This window comes from Solanum lycopersicum, chromosome 4 (assembly GCF_036512215.1).
Source record: "Solanum lycopersicum chromosome 4, SLM_r2.1".
In the NCBI taxonomy this organism is placed as follows: domain Eukaryota; kingdom Viridiplantae; phylum Streptophyta; class Magnoliopsida; order Solanales; family Solanaceae; genus Solanum; species Solanum lycopersicum.
In genome coordinates, this window is record NC_090803.1 from 52964522 (window position 1) to 52983295 (window position 18774).

Consider the following 18774-nt stretch of genomic DNA (forward strand, 5'->3'; position numbering starts at 1 on the left):
TTTCCTACCAGAAAAAGGATTAGTCAATCCAAAAAAAAATTCTAAAAGGAAAACCTATTTATGGTAAGAAATTTAGGGCAAATAAAACCCAACAGTTACAACATTCATTAAGTGTGCACAATTTTGATCAGAAATGACAACAACCAATTGTCAATCTAAAGAAGTAACTTTACTTTGATAGACATCTGCAATCTTTATTTTTTGATTTAGTATTTCTCTTAATACTTTTCACAATTGAAGGAACTTTTTGGAGTAACTTCAATGGTATCAATAATTTGTTTGTTATTTTGATTTTTTTCGAGATCAAACGACAAATATCTTCATCATGACCTTGGTGCTTAGAATAATTGCAATACGAAGATAGCTTATCATATACAATGTCCTTAAAAAGCTCGATTAACTTACCAGATTTTCCATTCACAAACTGCAATCTTATACAATTTGAAAGCTTTTTCATTATATCAAGTATAACCTTGAGCCTAGTTGTGCTAGGTATTGACTTGATTTGAATAGCTTTATCTATAGCTATTAGTTTCACAACTTTTGATGCTATAGAGAACATATACTTCTTTGCAAACAAATGGGAAGATAAGTTCGGTAAAGATATCCAAACCACAGCTAACATCGTTTCCTCCTTAGGATTATATCCAATGGACCATGGAAAAATCCTACATTGGTGTTCTTCTTCATTGTAGAGAAGATAATTAACTGAGCGAGATAAATTTAGTACGTAATTTTTCATATTGATCAAATCTCAACGAAAATTTTCTTGGAGCAAGTAAGTCAATTAAACAATTGTCCTTAGTACCAAGATGTTTCGATAAAATTGACCTTAATACCTTCAAATCTGGCGCACCATGAGATAATTTAAACATCACTGCTTGATGCAATCCCTCTTCAATCATAAAGTCTTGTCTTTCCTCCATTGAAAATGTCTTTCCTCCATTGAAAATGTGATAGTAGATTCTACATGAATTATTCGATTGATTTTGAAAAATTATTTTTTAGTTTAGAACTGTTTGTTTATGATTTATAGTATTGGGATTAAAAAGGATGGTGGTGGTTTGGGGTTGTGGGGAAGGCTGGACAGCCTCGAAAGGAGGACATCCAATAGTCATAGCAACCATAGAGATGCGCAACTGCTGACTAGAAAGGAAAACCTAGGTCAACCGTTTTTCTCTAAATTTTCATTTACTTTATAGATCATGAAACAACAAAATAGTGAGTATAAGATTAAGGTCTCATTTGTGTTTGTACTTAATGGAAGTCTGAATCTTAACTATTCAAATTCAGCCCATTAAGTACGTTTGATTTTTAGGTCTGAATCTGAATTATTCATATTCAACTCATTAAGTTCATTTGTTTTATTTTTTAAAAAACCTCTTAATGGGTCTGAAGAGGTCTGAAACAATCAGATTTGTATGAGACTTTTAACAACATTCAGACTCATTTGATAAGTTATCAAATAATAAAAATCATAGTTCTTCTGTATTGGAGTGACTTTTTATCTCATAACTAAAAACTCTCTTTCTCACTTTTCTCAATCAATCACCAACTTTCCCAACCGGTAATTTTTCATAAATCCTTCAAGTATTTTTTTAATATTAATAATTTTGTTGTGTTGATGTGTGACAAGAACATGGGTTGCATTAATATTTTTGGTGTATTGTTGTTTATCAAGGTTTTTGAATGAAAAAATAGTACTCCAAATCATGATTATTAAAACTCTTTTTAATCAAAAGTGATACATTTTTTTATATGAAAATTTATAATATTTTATTAGTATAATGTCCAATTTTACTTCTACATTCAAATATTAAAAACAAACAACATTAATTATTCTGTGTTCACATTTAGAAATCACGTCTTAATATTCATATATGTATTAGATCAAAACACCCAGATCTTAATGCAAATCTTAATATTCAGATGTTTATTCAGATTTAGACCTCTTAATTTTAATGAAAACAAATGAGGCCTAAGAGAACAAAATACTTACATGCATAGTAGAATCCGCTAAACAATTGTATAATATAACTATCCAGGCTTTTAACTGCTCATTATCCGATTACACATTAAAAAATCAACAACAACAAAGAAAACAATAATCTAATGATAAGTTCAGAAGAAAACTTATAATTCAAATTTCAACTTTAATTTTCACCTACAAAGCATAAAACATCATTAATGATAAACTCATGCAATATTATACAATTGTAAGTGAAAATAAGGAGTATCAAACTAAAAATTACTCAAAAGAATGTTGTAAATTATGGCTGAAAAATGTAAATTCACCCAACATCAACAACACATCATGAATATGATCAAAAATATTTTTCATGTGGTCTCACACACTTCAATAACTATTGATAGATGTCGATACATTGTCAAATATAGTACACAAATCTTATGCTCGAATAATCCAGTACAATTATTTGGTACATTTAAAGCAATAAATTAAATCTTTGAGGAATATTTAAAAGATAAACAAAATCCCCCTTTTCTTATCTATCAGGTTGACAAATCAAGTCATGCCTCTATAATCTCAAAATCAAGAATAATGTTATAGATACCCTTACTTTATTTTACTGTACAAGACTAATACTGCTATATAACACCATGCAAATTGAGGTCTTAATTTAACTAAACCCTCAAACTACAATACTATTATTTTCACAAGCTCTAAATAAACTGTAGTTATTGTATTATTTTACTATATCAAAAGATGGATATAGTGCATAGATTAGGAGAAGAAAGCCCAGTGGTGATATTTAGCAAGAGTAATTGTTGCATGTCTCACAGTATCGAAACCCTAATTCGTAATTTTGGGGCGAATCCAATGGTGTATAAGCTTGATGAAATTGAGAAAGGCAAGAAGATGGAGAAAGCTTTGATTGAAATGGGTTGCAATCCTAGTACCCCAGCTATATTTATTGGGAAGGAATTTGTTGGTGGTTCTGATGAAGTGATGAGTCTCAATGTTAAAGGCAAGTTGAAGGAATTGCTTATTAAGGCTAATGCTATTTGGGTATAGATTAGAACTATATATATGACACCTCAACTATATATATATGTTGCTCAAACTCTTTATGAAAAATGTTGTAGTTGCATTAATGTTCGTATCTTTTAAAAAAATACACTATTTTTAAAGGATTCGATCTAATACGAAGTACTTCTAACATTATTGAAGAGTAGGTGCAATATAGGATTATGTATGTGTGTATGCATGTATGAGTGCTTACATGCAGCTAGAAATGTACTGTTGTTTTTTCAGTACTATTTGTTGTCTCTCTTCTTTCTTTTTTTTTCAACTTTTAGTGTACTAAATAATGGGGGAGGTGGGTGGAGGTGGGGGTGGGGGCTCCTTAAAAATTATGTGATATATATTGATCAACTAATAAATAATGTTTACATTTACCATGCAAAAATTCCAAAAGGATGGTCTTTTATTCCTTGGAAAGATGTGATAAAGACCTAAATAATGTCTATTTTTATCATGCATACATGATAAACTGAAATATTTCAGATCTTATATTATTCTTAGATAATTTTTATAATATGTAACTTGATATTATTGTTATTTAGTTCTTTAAAAAAATAATAATAATAAGAGGAGGATCTCCATACTTACTACAGATCTCTTGTGGAATACACAGAATCAATCACTCATTATGTTTAGAAAAAACTCATTATATGAAACGTTAGATTTGTCCAACTTATCTACTTACTATATTTAATTTGCTTATAGTTATCGACATTTAACTTTACGTGCAATTGATGAAGTTATTATATTCTTAAAAAGAATACAAAAGGCTATAAATATCATAAGTATTATATTATGTATCCCAATTATGTGATACACTTTCTTTTTTAGTCAAATCCAAATATTGTTTTTTTGGAATTTATACCACTAAACGGTGAGAAAACCTCAACAGAGATAAGTACAAGCAAGAGAGGGCAAGATCTTACCTTACCAATTCTAATGAGGTACAAAACCTCTACTTAATTAACCCGCATGAAGAAAATAAGAGCTAGAAAGAACTAAGTACCATATGATCATCATCGCGTTTATAATCCACTATGACGGTACAAATGAGGATGTTTAAGTAGTACAAATATATAAAAAGCCGTGATGAGATTTGAGTAATTAAACTCAAACTTCGTTTTACAAAAGTATAAACTAAAAAAGATAGATTGCTCTTCTAAAGTAACTTAGACTGTTTTCCTCTTCAAATTTGTCTAACAATACTTGATAGTTCAACAATTCTTCTTAGATTTATTGGATCTTGTTAAAGTTATTGACAATATCATATGATTTTGCTTTGCTTGAAGTAGCTCAATAGGTGTCTTGGAACAAACTCCTCAGTCTTATCCCAACAATTTTTTTCTTCCATGCTTCAATTTGTTGTTGCGTTGTTGACTAGGAGAAAATTATCTCCATCCCTAGTTGAATTTGCAAAAAATTAATTCTAAACATATTCTCTTCTTGGTGCTTCGGTGCTCAATTTTCTTTCACCCTATTGGCCCATCGACTCTCACTTGTAACACCTTTTTGCCTACTAGAAGTGATGATCAAATTATTTGCCCAAGTAACTTGGGAGATTGAAACAATTGGTCTAGATCATGAGAGTTAAACATATTCACATTACTTGCATTATCTTTCAAAAAAATTTTATATTTTTGGATCATTAGTCGACAATCAGCATCTTCATGACCTTGGTGCTTACAATAGGTACAATACAAAGGAAGATCATCAAACAGAACATGTTGGTGGTGTTCAATGAGCTTATCACATTGTTCATCCAAAAAAAGCAATATCCTTTCTTCTTTTGAATGTTTGTCCATAAGGTCAAGAATGACCTTAAATCTAGTTGTGGTAGGTCTCGTCCTATCTTGAGTGGCTTTATCTATAGTTACTGGCTTACTAATAGCTGATGCAATAGATAACAAAGGTCTTCGACCAAAAAGATTTGGCGGCAGATTGCCAAAGCTTTTGAAGTTTCTTTCGTAGGATTAAAATTTTGTGTCCATGATCAGATGTTATTCCCCATTAAATTGAAGATAACCAAAGTGTTTTGGAAGAACTGAGCAAAAATCTTCATAAAGATCACAATGAATTTAAAGATGTCATGCTACAAGCGAGCCAATTATTAAGTGCCCGATATTTTAGTGGTTTTAAGAAGCTTTGAAGTTTGCGTAAAATTAAAAAGTGCTTATAAACACTTAATTTAAAGCCAAAATAACTAATATAAGCCAAAAGTCATAAGTTAGAAATCCTGACTTATGACTTATAAATCATAAGTCAAAAGTCAATTCAAACAGACACTAAACGACGTCCTTTGATGACCAACTGTTTTGGAATTAATTTTCTCAGTTCCTGTAAGCTTGGTGCACCATAGGAAAGCTTCATGATCACGACTTGATGAAGTCCCTCTTCAATGACATACTCATCTAAATTACTTAAACGTAAATCCTTTTGTGTATTAATTAAATAGGTTTCAAGATTGTTTTGGTCAGTGCCGTAGGATTATAATTCATCAGAGACGCATAGTTTTGTTAAGGTTTGACTCTCCCACAATTTGAGACCGAGGAGTGGCAGCGGCAAACTTTTAAATGAAATGCCCATACATACACTTCAATAGTTTTAAAGTTTTGAGATGTACAAGAATTATTAAGACATGTTTCACATAATTTCTTTTGAGTAAGCTACTCTAAAGTTACTTTTATTTTTATTATATTATTGAAAACGTAATGAGCTTACACCATTCTCAGAAAGACATATGTACACTGTCAAATTGGCATGTAAAACAAAAATGTAAATATTGTTATGCTATCTAGTAGAACTGGACATAATCTTTTCATATGACTAATATATTCCAGGCCATTATCAGGTCAAGGTTAAAGATACTTAAAATCTAAATGAGTAGCCTTCATATATTTCTCCAAGAAAGACGGAACAAGAAGGAATTTTTCATGTTATTTCGACCAAATATTAGATACAGAAACATGCATTATTTATTTTTAGGTCAGTTGACATTCAAACTATGAAGTGTTTCTGCATAAATATGGAAAGGCTCTAGCATTTGTAGTTTATACCGGCTAATGTAGAATAATAGAATCCAAAGCACGCGTTTTAGCTTTCCTTGTCTGCTTCCCCAGTAAGCGTTAAGTTCAGAAAATTGAAACCCGCAGGCGTTCCTTTGCAGCAATTAGGTGAACTGTGGCAGGAAAACCTTGTTTCGATCGTTTATGCTCTCAGCAATTTGTGTCCCAAGCCTTACAACGTCCTGCAGGTACGAAAATATCATCTTGAGAAACTCAAATATTGCAGGTAGCAGCATTGCCAACAAAGGCGAATCCAGAATTTGAAGTTTATGAGTTCCTATAACGATTTCAAGTTAATACTCCTTCCGTTCACTTTTACTTGACAACTATATATATTAAAAATAAATATAAAAACTTTTACTCCATTTTAGTATATCAAGAAGAGAAAAACTTTTCTGGTTTTACCTATTAACTACTCATTCAAAATCATTTCTCAAGTCGATTAAAGATTATACATCAATTATGGAAATTATGGTAAAATATGCATTTCATTTATTATTTCTTAAGAATCCTTTATGGACTAGTAAAAGTGAATGGAGGGAGTATAATGATAATAACTAATTTCACAGTCAAATATTTATAAATATTTTATGAATTTCTTTATATAAATACAGGGTTTGAATAAAAACTATTGGGTTCATGTGAATCGTACCTTACGCCCTAGGTCCTCCCCTCCACTGATTCCCAGGTGCCATAACATGTTAATCATCATTCATCATCACAACCGCCCATAAGTTGCAAGTATATCTCTTAGCTTTTTTGCTTCTGCATCCAGGCTGTCAAAGCTAGTTGAACTAGGTATCCTCCAACTCCAGTTTCCAAACTGCCATTAGGGGAAAGATAAGAAAACAAAAACAATGTCAGATAGGATTCAAGAGAAACTGAAAGAAAGTAAAGGACTCACTTTGTTTGATGTGTTGGATGAAATAATCATATTGGTATAAAGTTTGGTATTGCTTTATCCACTTTTTGGTTTGTAGTTTGACTAATGCATGGGTAGTTCTCATATAATTTAACACACCCATTGGATTATTATTTTTGAACCCGACGTAACATGGAATAAATATGCATGGATGAAACACCAAAAGATAAAAATACCTTTTATATTTCCTCAAATCCATCAACACCGTTCCAACTTTATTAAGTTTTAAGAGATCAACCTATATCTTAACAATTTACCCTATATATTCATTTCTAGTACAAAGAATGAAACGCCCGACAATAATTAAGCTATGTATTACAATCTTGCATAACTTGTTTCTATGCCAAACGACTCCCAACATCATTTAGTTCCACTACATAGTAACACCAGTATATTGAAGTGATTCCTATATACTATCATAATTCAGATGATATTGGGAAGAAAGGAGATTCAACATTGAAGGAAATAGTATTTTAGTCCAAAGCTGAAATTTCAAAAGCGTCGATAGAATGAGAAGCTACCAGATGCACAAATTTGCACATAATCAGTTAAGAATCTCTACTTATCTCGGCTAACCAAACAACAATAACAGGAAGATAACTTCAGACATGCATCCAACAGAGTTAACAGTTAACAGAACGTTTAGAGTGCTAATCTAGCTTCAATACAAACCAAACTCTACCAACGCCCAGCCTATAAGCAAAAACGATCAAGCATTGGTCACTCACTATTCACTCTGTAGAAGCAGATTTACCTGAGTTGCTGGAATGTTCATTCTGGAATCACTCCCAAGCCCAAGAACATCCTGCATCGGTATAATTGCAATACGGGCTACAGAAGAAACTGCACCTTCGATCAAGCCCCATGATATATCCTCTTCCTCAATATTTGATAAATACTTTAGTACCTAATACAACAGATTCATGTTCATTGTCATATCACGTTATATTTATAGCAACAAAAAAAATGGTTTAGTCAATACATCATACTAACATTGGATTTCTCTTCCTGTGGCAAATTATCCCACCAACCTCGGATCTAAAACATGCAAACAAAAGAAAATGCTTACAAATGTTGGACAGGAAGTAGTTATAATAAGGAGAAAGGGACATAATAAATCAAGATCAAGCACTGAAGATTACTGTATCATTGTCATGCGTTCCAGTATACACTACTTGGTTCTGCTCATGATTGTGAGGCAAATGAGGGTTTTCAGCATCACTGCCAAATGCTGAACGACACAGGGAATAACAAATTTATACCAAGAATGACAGATAAATTCAACGCTACTTTCTGCACACATTTTATAAGTACGGCAGAGGATATAATACCAAACTGGAGTACAGCCATTCCAGGTGCCTCAATGGACTTTCTTAGCTGAACAACGTCCTCGGTAATTACTCCCTGTCATTTAGCATTACAAGATATGAGAAGATACAGCAATTAAGCTATAAAACGACATAAACAAATCAAAAACTCCCTTCTACCTATATGCTAATCAAATTTAAAGAGTACAAGCTAGTCTCATCTATACATAATTAATAGAGAAATAGAGAAAAATCTACTAGTATGCTTAGATGAAGCCAAAGGAGAGAAAATAGTGATGAAAGATAAACGGCTAAAATATGTTATGCTTGCTTGCACACAAAAACAGGTTTTTAGATCTACTGTCAAACTATTGCTTTTGACCAGTACAACCAGAAATTGCGTAACAAATGGTACCTTCTATCTTCTCTAAAGGCATTTTCTTTCACTTCCTACAAGAGAGTTATTGGTAGAGTCCAACCATTTGAATGTCTATCAAACTACAAAAGAATGCTCCGGGGAGACATTAAAGTAGATATTTCTTTTTTATTGGTTGGACCGTTAAGCAAACATCAAGACAACATCAGAAATTTCAGAGAGAAAACATGTTGTATCTATGCTCTGCTAATACATACCAAGTCTTCTGCTATAATATTGATCTTCCCAACAGCTTGTAAGATAGCATCAAACAAAGGTTTTCCAGGTCCCACCTAAGTCATTACAAAATAAAACAATGAGATAGTTTTTGAGGTTAAGATTAAAAACATGAAAGAAATATGAAGAGATCTGACCTTCCACCGTCCCAGAATTGCAATTTTTTCCTCTGCAAGTATGGATTATAAAAACTACATGAGTGACCAATTGATACAAAGTTACATATAAGCCTGTAAAAAAACCACATCCGTTACCAGAGGGAACAGCCCAAAATCCAGCAAATCCTCTAAAGTGATCTATCCTAAATTCATCAAAAAGATCCATTGCACGTTGAATTCGGCGTACCCACCATGAAAATCCATCCTTCTCCATGGCTTTCCAATCATAGAGAGGGCTTTTTACCATAAACAATCACAGTAAGTCGTGGATAGCACAACAATTGTCAGTTTAACATTGAACCTAGAAATGATCTACCAGTAACCTAAAACGACAAGTGTTCACAAAGTATGTCTTCTAAAAGCAATAACTAGATATGGATACTTCCGTACTCAAATATATATTATTCAGATAAAGGAAATATCTGTTCAACAATCTAGTGTCTGAATAACACTTACCTGCCCCATAGTTGACCAGTTTCACTAAAGGCGTCTGGAGGAACACCACTAACTATAAGAGGGAAACCTTTCCTATTCTGCCACAGAGATAGATGGTTTATACAGATTAGAAAGCTTTAAAAGTTAGTGAGGGTAATTCACCCAACTTATTTACTGTCAAGGTTCATGGAGATACTAACCAGCAAAAATTGTTTCTTGTTGGCCCAAACATCAGCACTGTGATATCCAACATATATTGGCATGTCTCCCATTATACTGATCCCTTTGGATCGTGCATAGTCACGAACTTTTTTCCATTGTCGTTGGAACAAGAACTGTTGTGCAATGAATATGTCAATCTGTTCCAGGTAACATTAGATCATTTTCAAATGGTTGCCCAATCTCAAGGACCCAACTTTGGTCAGCATTCAAATTTTAAAGAGGTCTTACAAAATCCTTTTCACGTTGATAAACTTCTTCTAGAGCTCCAAGATGGCGATTTTTCAATGGTTCAGGCCAATCATACCAGCTAATAGTGTTTACAGAGTTGTCTATGGCAGCAAAATAAGCAGCATCCTCCAGCCAACCTGTATTTTTCTTGAATAAATTATGTTTAACAATAGCAGGTGCTAACAGAACCATTTTTTGCAATTATTAACAAGTCCCCACATTTTCTGACTTCTTTTTTCATTTCAAAGTGAATATATCAGCTATTCATAACAAGAGTGTTACAGAGCATTCCCTATTCATATGCTATCAGCAATTATACCTCGCAAATGTGTGATTAAGGAGTTATCATGGTTTGGCAGACCATGGTTACCCTTTTTCTATTGTTCACCTTAATCAAGAAATGAAATAAGTTTATCTTACTCGAAATATTTGGATCCCGACGAAATTTCTCAAGCTGGTCTTTCAGTTCCCCTTCACTGGAGAGAAGCCTCTTTGCTGCCTAAAAATGATTTAGAAGAAAATTACCCTTAATATCATATGAGCTATCAATTCTTGAAGTGAAAAAAATTATTTATCTATAATGAGAATGAAAAAGGAGGTGGATAAAGCTCGAGTACAGAAGAACAAAATTTTGATAATTTGAAGCAGACATGTAAGGTAGTCGAAGAGAAAAAAGATATTTTTAAAACTCCTTTCTCATCTCCACACACTCAAAATCTTTCTGTTGAGAGCATTTTCCAACCCTTTTTGGTTGTATAAAGTTCATGTTATATTAAAAGAACTAGCAACAAGTATCTGCTCATTGTTTACCTTGGTTATTAAAGGATCTTTTATCTCAGATATAGTCGAGTAATTGACACGATCTGTAGGTCTTCAGAACAATGAAACATACCAAACAATAAAAATGGGATGTCAAGTAATGTTCCGTAGAATTTCTCTGTCCAGAAACACTAATGAATTGTAAGGAAAATGTTATAAAAGTGGCTCACAGTGGCTCCGGAAGCTCCTCCTTCTTCAGTAAACCATCATCAACAAGCTCTTCAAGAGAAATCAGAAGTGTGTTACCACAATTTGCATCCTGAAAACAACCATTGATAAACTGTCATTTCAATGTTGTAAAGATTAACAAGATGATCGTTTCAAGATCACTACAGCATTAACAAAAAGGTAATGATCTATGTCATTGTCCGTATGAAAATTTAATCAAATAAATTATGTTGCAAAGAGAAGGAACCCAATATAACATGAATCAAAACAACACAAAATCTCAAAATTGTGCCTCATGAAATGTGCATATTCAAGCAGTTCACATAGCAATTTCATTGAAATACACCCTCTGTTTCAATTTGTTTGTTTTACTTTCTTTTTGAATTTGTTTCAATATGAATGACTTTTTCCTTTTTTGGCAACTCTTTAATTTCAACTTTCCACATGGCATGTTTAAGACCACAAAATTAAAGGACGTTATGTTACACTCAACATAGCTTTAGTTTAACACCACAAAATTCAAAAATCTTTTTACTTTCTAAAATTATGTGCCAAATCTAAACTAGACAAACAAATTGAAACTGAGAGAGTAATTTTTAAAAGAAAAATTAAGGTTCTCCTGCTTTCAGTTGAATTTCTATGTCATGTAGAAAGGATGACCAAGTCACTTAAAAACATAAAAAGGAAAATTCATGTCACCTGTCCTGAATAGGGTGATCCATCTTCATTGCCTCTCTTTCCAGGCGGTACAAGTGGAAGAACCTGCAAACAAGGGCAGAAAGTCCTGTCGCCCTTTAGATTCCAATTACTCACAAAAAAAAGTTAGGACCAGCTTTGGTTCCATTGTTTGGATAAGGGGTAAGACTAGATCTTGATCTCAAATTTTAAGAGCAGACTATTATATTCTTAAGTGAACCTTCAAAAGCATACCTACTACATCAATCAAGATATAAATATACAACAACCAATGCCTTTTTGAAGTTCCAGACCAAATAACTCGAGACAAGTTCATTGCAACTTTAAAAGGACAATCACAAGCAAACAAGAGAGTATAACTCTAGACAAAAAGAAAGAAAAGAAAAAGCCAAATAAACGAAAGGTACTTTTCGAGCCTTTATTAGTTAGTTACTATTTTCCTTGCCAAAGGCCTTACAAAATACAAACGAGGCATCGAACTTCTGTAGATTCCAACACCCAAATATATGAGTTGATGAAGTGCAAAACTGAGATGCCAAGATCCCTGTTATATGGATGCTCATTTTTATGAAAGCACTTGTAATCTTCTTTTTTTCTTACTTTTTTCTTATGATAAATAGGTACTCACAAGTCACAACTCCTAATTGTACTAGCTTTACAAAAAATTAGCCTCCCATTCTTTTATTGTCATATTTGTAATATTTCCACTAAAGACATAACCTTTATGCTTCTTGCTACCATAAAAAGAGATAAGAAACCATTGCTATGCAGCATGGGAAAATTATCAGTTAAGTTGATCAGACTCTTCACTTTTGACACCGCCCGTGTCAGATTCTCAGTGTATTTTTGGAGAATCTAACAGGCACCAACATTTCTTAAGAAACTTTAGTAACATAGATAAGCATTTTTTTTGTTAAATGACTTTATAGCTTTATAACTTTACTGTTGTTTTGATATTATATTACATGATGAAATCTAAAAAAGTTGCTATCTAAACATAAGAAGTTGCACATTTCCCAAATCTCTTAATTAATCGAAACAAAAGAAGAACAATTGAACCTGCCAAAGGGAGCAACCAGCAAGATGAAGCCAATCAAGGAACTTAAAAGCTTCGGGGCCTAGGTCACCAATACCATAAGGTCCAGGAAACGAGGTAGGATGAAGCAAAATTCCCGCTCTTCTACGATCGTTTGGGTCTCGTTTTGGCAGCCAATTAGCATAATCAATCGGAAAATCCTCGCCTACAGCAGGAACAGCAGCGGTGCCATTTTGAAAGGAACTTTTCCGATCAAACATGAAAGTGGGTTTTGATAATTTTGGGAAGATAGTGTTTTTGGGAAATGGCAATTTGGGAGAAGATAAAGAAGAAGGTATTAGTGTGAAACAAGTGTGAATTGCCATTGATAATAATGAGAATAAGTGAGGATTGTTGAATGTTATTTCTTCATATTATTGATTTGGATTGAAGAAAATGGGATTGCCGTTTTTGGCTTGCAAATGGGAAGGAGCAAAGTGGAGTGGAGTAGGAAGTTGAGTAAGGTGTTGCGGTGGGGAGACAAGAAGCATGTGATACACCTCATAATGTCGATTCAATTTGATTTTACGTATTATTATTAATTTGATTTATTAAACATATTAAAATTAATAATCAAATTAATAAAATATTTTTTGTCAATTATGTTCCTTGATTTTGAAATTAATAAGAAAATACTTTAAAATATATACATTAATATCATATAATTGCCTTTTGAAACTTCTTTTTGCATTTTTTTCATCATATTTCGGAAGGTATTCCTATCAATAAATCTTTTTTAAAAAAAAGTTATAGAATGCATGCTTTTAAAATGATTAAAAATTAATTTCTGCTTAAACAATACAAACACTAGATATTTAAATATTATTTTTTATATATGCTGTCAAGCGATTTAAATGGTGTCAATTTTGGGTGCGTAAAAATCAAATTGAAAAAATTACTATTGGTTTATTGTTATCGAGTTATTGAGTTATTGAATTAATAAATTTTTAGTGATTTTATAAAAATAAATCATTGATTTATCGATTCAATTTTGATTTCTTAATACTAAGTAATTATTGGATAAATCAATATTCTACTGACACAGTATAATTTATTATTTTACTCAGACATAAATATTAAATATTATATAATCTCAATATCTTACTAATTCTTCGGTCTTTAGTTTACACTATTAAATCAAAACTTCACATAATATAAAATGTTAAAAAAATAAAATAATAACTCTATTTCCCTTAATTTCTCTTTTAACTTACATTTTTATAGTTTTTTTTCATACTAGTTATTATTATTTTATTTTGTAAATATTTATAAAGTTACAATATTATTTTATCACGTTAAATTATTAGAGACATAAATTTAAAAAATATACCAAATAAAGAACTAATAATACACAAAAATATGCGCTGGGTCCATATGTGTTGTCAAATTAGTACATTCTATTGCATGTTTATAGTCTTCATTCGTCTAAAACTCTGCAGGTTTGTTTGTCTCCCTCCAAATATGTCTGACAAAGGTATTGATTGCTTTCGATAAAAATATAGACGATTTTTAATAATGGACCTAAGAGAATAACATTATATATTTTCCTATTGTATTCTCCTTTTATTTGCTAATTCCATGCCTTGTTTTATACCATAGTTTTAATCAAAAAAAATTATATTTTAAATACACGTGACTTGTTCATACTTGTTAAGTATTTTTGCTACACAATTTTCAGGTCAAATACAATCAATCTGTATCTTATATTTTTATTAGGTTAGCTGATTTGTTTTTATTCATCATATCATTTTCAACAATTGAACAAAAAAAAGTTGCAAGACTGATATATACGATAAATAAAATTTCATTTCACTATTTTTTCTATCATAGTGTAGTTTATCAAGAAAATTAGAATATACACTATACTTAACATAATGCAGCGCTGCAAAAAAATTTATACCACTAGATAATGTCTAGCGGTTTTTTAATGTTAATATAAGGGAAAATGCTTAAATATGTTAGTAAACTTTTAGAAAATGCTCATTTATATCATCAGTTGAAAGTTTGGCTCATTTATGCCAATACTGTTAAAGAAAAACTCATTCATGCCATTATTTTTTACGGTGATTTTGCAAAATTATTTTTGACACATGTCCAATCATAATTCGACCACGTCATAATTTTTTAAATAAAGCTATAAGCAAGGGGGTTGGGCCTTGTCTTACCAATTCTAATGAGGTACAATACCTCTACTAATTAACTCGCATGAAGAAAATTAGAGCTAGAGAAAACTAAGTATTTGTGATCATCACAGAATTTATAATACACTCTATAATGATATTACAAATGAGGACACTTAAGTAGTACAAAAGTATAAAAGACGGGATGAGATTTGAGTAATTAAACTCAAACTTCGTTTTACAAAACTAAGAACTAAAAAGATAGATGGTCCTTCTAAAGTAACCCGGAGTGTGTTCCTCTTGTCTTCCTCTTCAAATCTATCTAACAATATATATTTGATAGTTCATCATATCTTCATAGATTTATTGGATCTCGTTAAAATTGTTGACACTGTCATGTGATTCTGCTTTATCAATCGCATCAATAGGTGCCTTGGAACAAACTCCTCAGTCATCTTACCATCTCAATTATTTTTTCTTCCATGCTTCTTTTTGTTGTTGTGTTGTTGCCTAGGAGAAAACATCATTTGTTATAAGTTTAGAATGTAAAATGTTGAAATTCAAGAATTATTGAATTAGAAAAAAATATATTTTATTTAAACTGATTTAATAAAAAAATATTAAGAATTATAGAATTAGCTATTAGTTGCAATTTTATTTAATTAAAGCCACAGCGTATGCAGATATCCAGCTAATTAATTTTTGAAATTGAAATATACAACATCATGTCCCAATAGAGAACAACACATTCTCTCCATAAATCTCAAACAAATATACATAAAGTGAAAAATATTTGATAACAACTTCTTATTGCCATTTTCACTTATGGCATCCTTCTCTTTTGATGGTCTATTATTATTGTACTATAACTTTCTTTATAATGATAATAATAATCTTTTAAATATATATATATATATATATATATTTACAACATAGTAAGCAAGCTTCTTTCCGACTATACTGACCTGACAATTATCTGCCTATAAATAGCTCCTTATTTATAAAAAGATTCATAATGAGAATCCGTTGAAGCTTATTCATGATCGATCTTTCTTATTCGAAAGTCTTATCAAACTCTCTGCCACTGTAGGTGCAACACATATAGTAGTAACTGAAATAGCTGATGCGGCATGATCTCAATATAAGCGTCCTATTTAATTTAGGGATTTAGGGACTAGGCCTGATGAGAAACTGAGATGATTAACCAAAGGTCCTAATGAAACACATTGTACTTGAAACATTAGATAAAATCAACTACTTAATTATAACACTTTATTTTTCTTTTCTTTTTTTTTTTAATTTTTGTGGTCTAGATATCATCATCAGTCCAATCAATATTCTCGTTTTCATAAAATAAGCCATCGACGATTTGATCAATTAAGGAATCGATGAAGGTGTTGCAACCAAGGGTGAAAATTCGGGTAACACGGGTGCGAGAACTGGAAGACCAAGCAAAAAGAGCAGCACAAGCCACTGCACCAACACAAACCCCAGTAGCTTCAGCTATTCCTTGAAAATCAGTCTTTCTGAATACAGAATTTCCAGTCACAAATTCCATAGACACTGTTGCTGCAAACACAATCTGGACCACATACATATACACAAAATTAACTAAGAATATTCTAGAATTTTATGTGATAATATATAAAACTCTCTATAGAATTCACGTTTTATGTACTAACATCATTAAGAATTATTTTATTAATACCATATATTTGACAGGAAAGAAACATGTGTTGCCATAAAATTTATACAAATTATTTATGAGTTATAAGCAGTGACGGATCTACTTAGGCTCGTGGGAGTGCCACGTTATTCACGAGCTTCGATCAAAATGCGACGTAGGTATATATATGTACCATTTGTATAAATAAACAAATGGCTCCCACAGAACCAAAAGGTGTTGTGGTGCCACTGGTCGGTGGTACTCCCGCCTTTCAGACCCCGAATCGAATCTCAAAGATTAAAAAAATTCAAGTGAAGAAATTTGTATAATTATGGGTAACAGCCCATTCGGATAACAACATTTAAAAAAAAACTCGCATAATGAAGAATTCAGCTTCAACAATTTATATTTTGGAGATTGTATTTCCTTTTTTCTTTTAAATTCTAGTTGACTTTGTTTTAATTAGTAATTATTGTTGACTAATTTAATTTATTAATTTTTATTTTTTTATAATTTGTTAGTAGTTATTTGTTTGGTGGAGAAGTGTTAGAAATAGCTTTAAGAGTGATAATTAATATTAACGTGATCTGTTTAGTTTGTTAGCTAGGGACATATTTACAAACATAAGTAATTTAAAATATGTTAACTCGTCGAGAAATATTTATAAATGAATAATATATATAAAATTATTTAAAAAAAGTTATGATTTATGAATTTTGTGTGAAATCAAAATCTAAGATTGATTTAGTAATATAAGCAATATGCCTATTTTATGTCCGGTTCAAATCCTGAATCCTCCTCGGATTATAATTACAAAAATATATATATATATATTTATGAGTTATTTCATATCAAAGACATGTTATGGAAAAACAAGAAATATATATATATTTTGAGTATAGAACCAGAAAATTGGGGAAGTTAATTACCATGGCAAGTCGACCAGATATAATTTCAAAATCATGACTCTTCTTAGAGCTCTCAATATACTCCGATAGCGTAGCGAAAAAAGGCGAAACCTCACTATCTTCGCCATTAAAAGCTCCGTTCTTCGTCTTTATCACTCCGACAGGATCCGACCCGAATGATCTTAAAGTAGTCAATCTAGGCTGCAACATGATTTTCCCAATCTCCTGCCCCGGTTCTGAAACTCTCAACTTCTGAACCGGAATAAAACCGGCCGGTTCAGCCTTCTGAGTTTGTGGTTTAAGTTCACAGAAAACCGGTCCAGCTCTCAAGGCCATTGAAGAATCTAATAAGAGATGATTCTTGAAAAGTGGGAGAGAGAGAAAATGTGGGTTTATTATTAGATGCATGGAGTAATATTATGGAGAATTTTATTTTTACTCAAAGAGTCCTACAACTTTGAGGCTCTTCTATTTTGGTCCTTGGTTTGATTTTTCATTTAAATTTATATATTAAATCAAATTAACATAAAGTTAAATTTTCTAAATTTTGATTTTTTTTTTGGTTTATTTAGTTTTTTTAACAGTTATATTTTGATTGAAAAAGAAATCAAATTGAAAAGATTTTTAAAAAAAAGTGATTCTTAATGACACATGTGAATAAATAAAATCGAAATACGAAGATGTAAAAGGAAATTCATCTATCAATTGGACTAAAAAAAAATTATACATTCCGAAAATCGAGAGGACCATTTTGCAAAAGAAGTCGTGTTGAGGGGGTGAATTGTGGAGTTAGGTTTTGGTGGTGATTGTGAAGAGTCCACGTCTAAGAAAAGGTATGTCTGGTGTAAGGTGTTGTATAATTATTGGATAGAGAAGTTGAAAAGACGTGGATGTCCAATGATTCTTTAACGTTCTTTTCAAATTGTGTGGATAAATAAATGACTCAATGTGAGAGAAATAACATTGGATGGCTAAAAGAAAAAGTATTGGTGGGACTTGGGCGACTATATAGAAACAGTCCACGGTCACAATTTTTAGTCGAGTGTATAAAATTAAATAGAAAATTGAATCAATTCGTAACTTGTGTTAAATTAGAAAAAATAATCTAAAATTAGTAGTTTGATTTGATTTGCGAAAATCTATAATTACTCTCTCAAATTATGTCTGAAATTTTAGGGATACACTTATACTATACTAAGGTTCTATTACCCCTAAACTTATTTTATAAGTAATTTTTTACCTTTTTTGACAAGATAGTGTCACCTAGGTCGAAAAGGAATAGAAAATTATTAA

General features: G+C 31.5%; 3 protein-coding genes across 4 annotated transcripts; 1 reads left to right on the forward strand and 2 right to left on the reverse strand.

The window, feature by feature from the left end:
* The first annotated feature begins 2655 nt into the window (after window positions 1-2655).
* LOC101251278 (monothiol glutaredoxin-S6-like) lies at window positions 2656-3329 on the forward strand. Its single transcript, XM_010321480.4, has one exon. The coding sequence runs from the start codon at window positions 2726-2728 to the stop codon at window positions 3032-3034; it is 309 nt and encodes a 102-aa protein (XP_010319782.1). The 5' UTR covers window positions 2656-2725; the 3' UTR covers window positions 3035-3329.
* A 2579-nt stretch (window positions 3330-5908) lies between these two features.
* On the reverse strand, window positions 5909-13295 carry LOC101250983 (4-alpha-glucanotransferase, chloroplastic/amyloplastic). 2 transcript variants are annotated; one of them, XR_011220731.1, is made up of 17 exons: window positions 12772-13295; window positions 11716-11778; window positions 11019-11107; window positions 10840-10900; window positions 10450-10528; window positions 10030-10166; window positions 9780-9938; window positions 9601-9677; window positions 9241-9380; window positions 9124-9155; window positions 8968-9042; window positions 8359-8431; window positions 8170-8258; window positions 8021-8065; window positions 7782-7934; window positions 6758-6928; window positions 5909-6287 (listed from the first exon to the last, which is right to left on the reverse strand). XR_011220731.1 is itself a non-coding variant. In XM_069297185.1 (16 exons), the coding sequence occupies exons 1-16, from the start codon at window positions 13111-13113 to the stop codon at window positions 6824-6826; spliced, it is 1719 nt and encodes a 572-aa protein (XP_069153286.1). In that variant the 5' UTR covers window positions 13114-13295; the 3' UTR covers window positions 6757-6823. The 2 variants fall into 2 exon arrangements, 1 of the variants encoding a protein (XP_069153286.1); XM_069297185.1 differs by lacking the exon at window positions 5909-6287 and having other exon boundaries at window positions 6757-6928.
* Window positions 13296-15635: 2340 nt separating this feature from the next.
* Window positions 15636-18251, reverse strand: LOC101250395 (stress enhanced protein 2, chloroplastic). Its single transcript, XM_004237396.5, has 2 exons — window positions 17503-18251; window positions 15636-16489 (listed from the first exon to the last, which is right to left on the reverse strand). The coding sequence occupies exons 1-2, from the start codon at window positions 17887-17889 to the stop codon at window positions 16217-16219; spliced, it is 660 nt and encodes a 219-aa protein (XP_004237444.2). The 5' UTR covers window positions 17890-18251; the 3' UTR covers window positions 15636-16216.
* Window positions 18252-18774: the final 523 nt, after the last annotated feature.

Bases quoted from the DNA above. Each gene is read 5' to 3' on its own strand.
- LOC101251278 (XM_010321480.4), top strand. From the start codon at position 2,726: ATGGATATAGTGCATAGATTAGGAGAAGAAAGCCCAGTGGTGATATTT.
- LOC101250983 (XM_069297185.1), bottom strand. From the start codon at position 13,113: ATGGCAATTCACACTTGTTTCACACTAATACCTTCTTCTTTATCTTCT. The intron at 11,108-11,715 runs GTGACATGAATT...GGTTGTTTTCAG, and splicing joins GATCACCCTATTCAGGACAG to GATGCAAATTGTGGTAACAC. The intron at 10,901-11,018 runs GTGAGCCACTTT...ATTGTTCTGAAG, and splicing joins GAGGAGCTTCCGGAGCCACT to ACCTACAGATCGTGTCAATT.
- LOC101250395 (XM_004237396.5), bottom strand. From the start codon at position 17,889: ATGCATCTAATAATAAACCCACATTTTCTCTCTCTCCCACTTTTCAAG. The intron at 16,490-17,502 runs GTAATTAACTTC...TATGTGGTCCAG, and splicing joins TATCTGGTCGACTTGCCATG to ATTGTGTTTGCAGCAACAGT.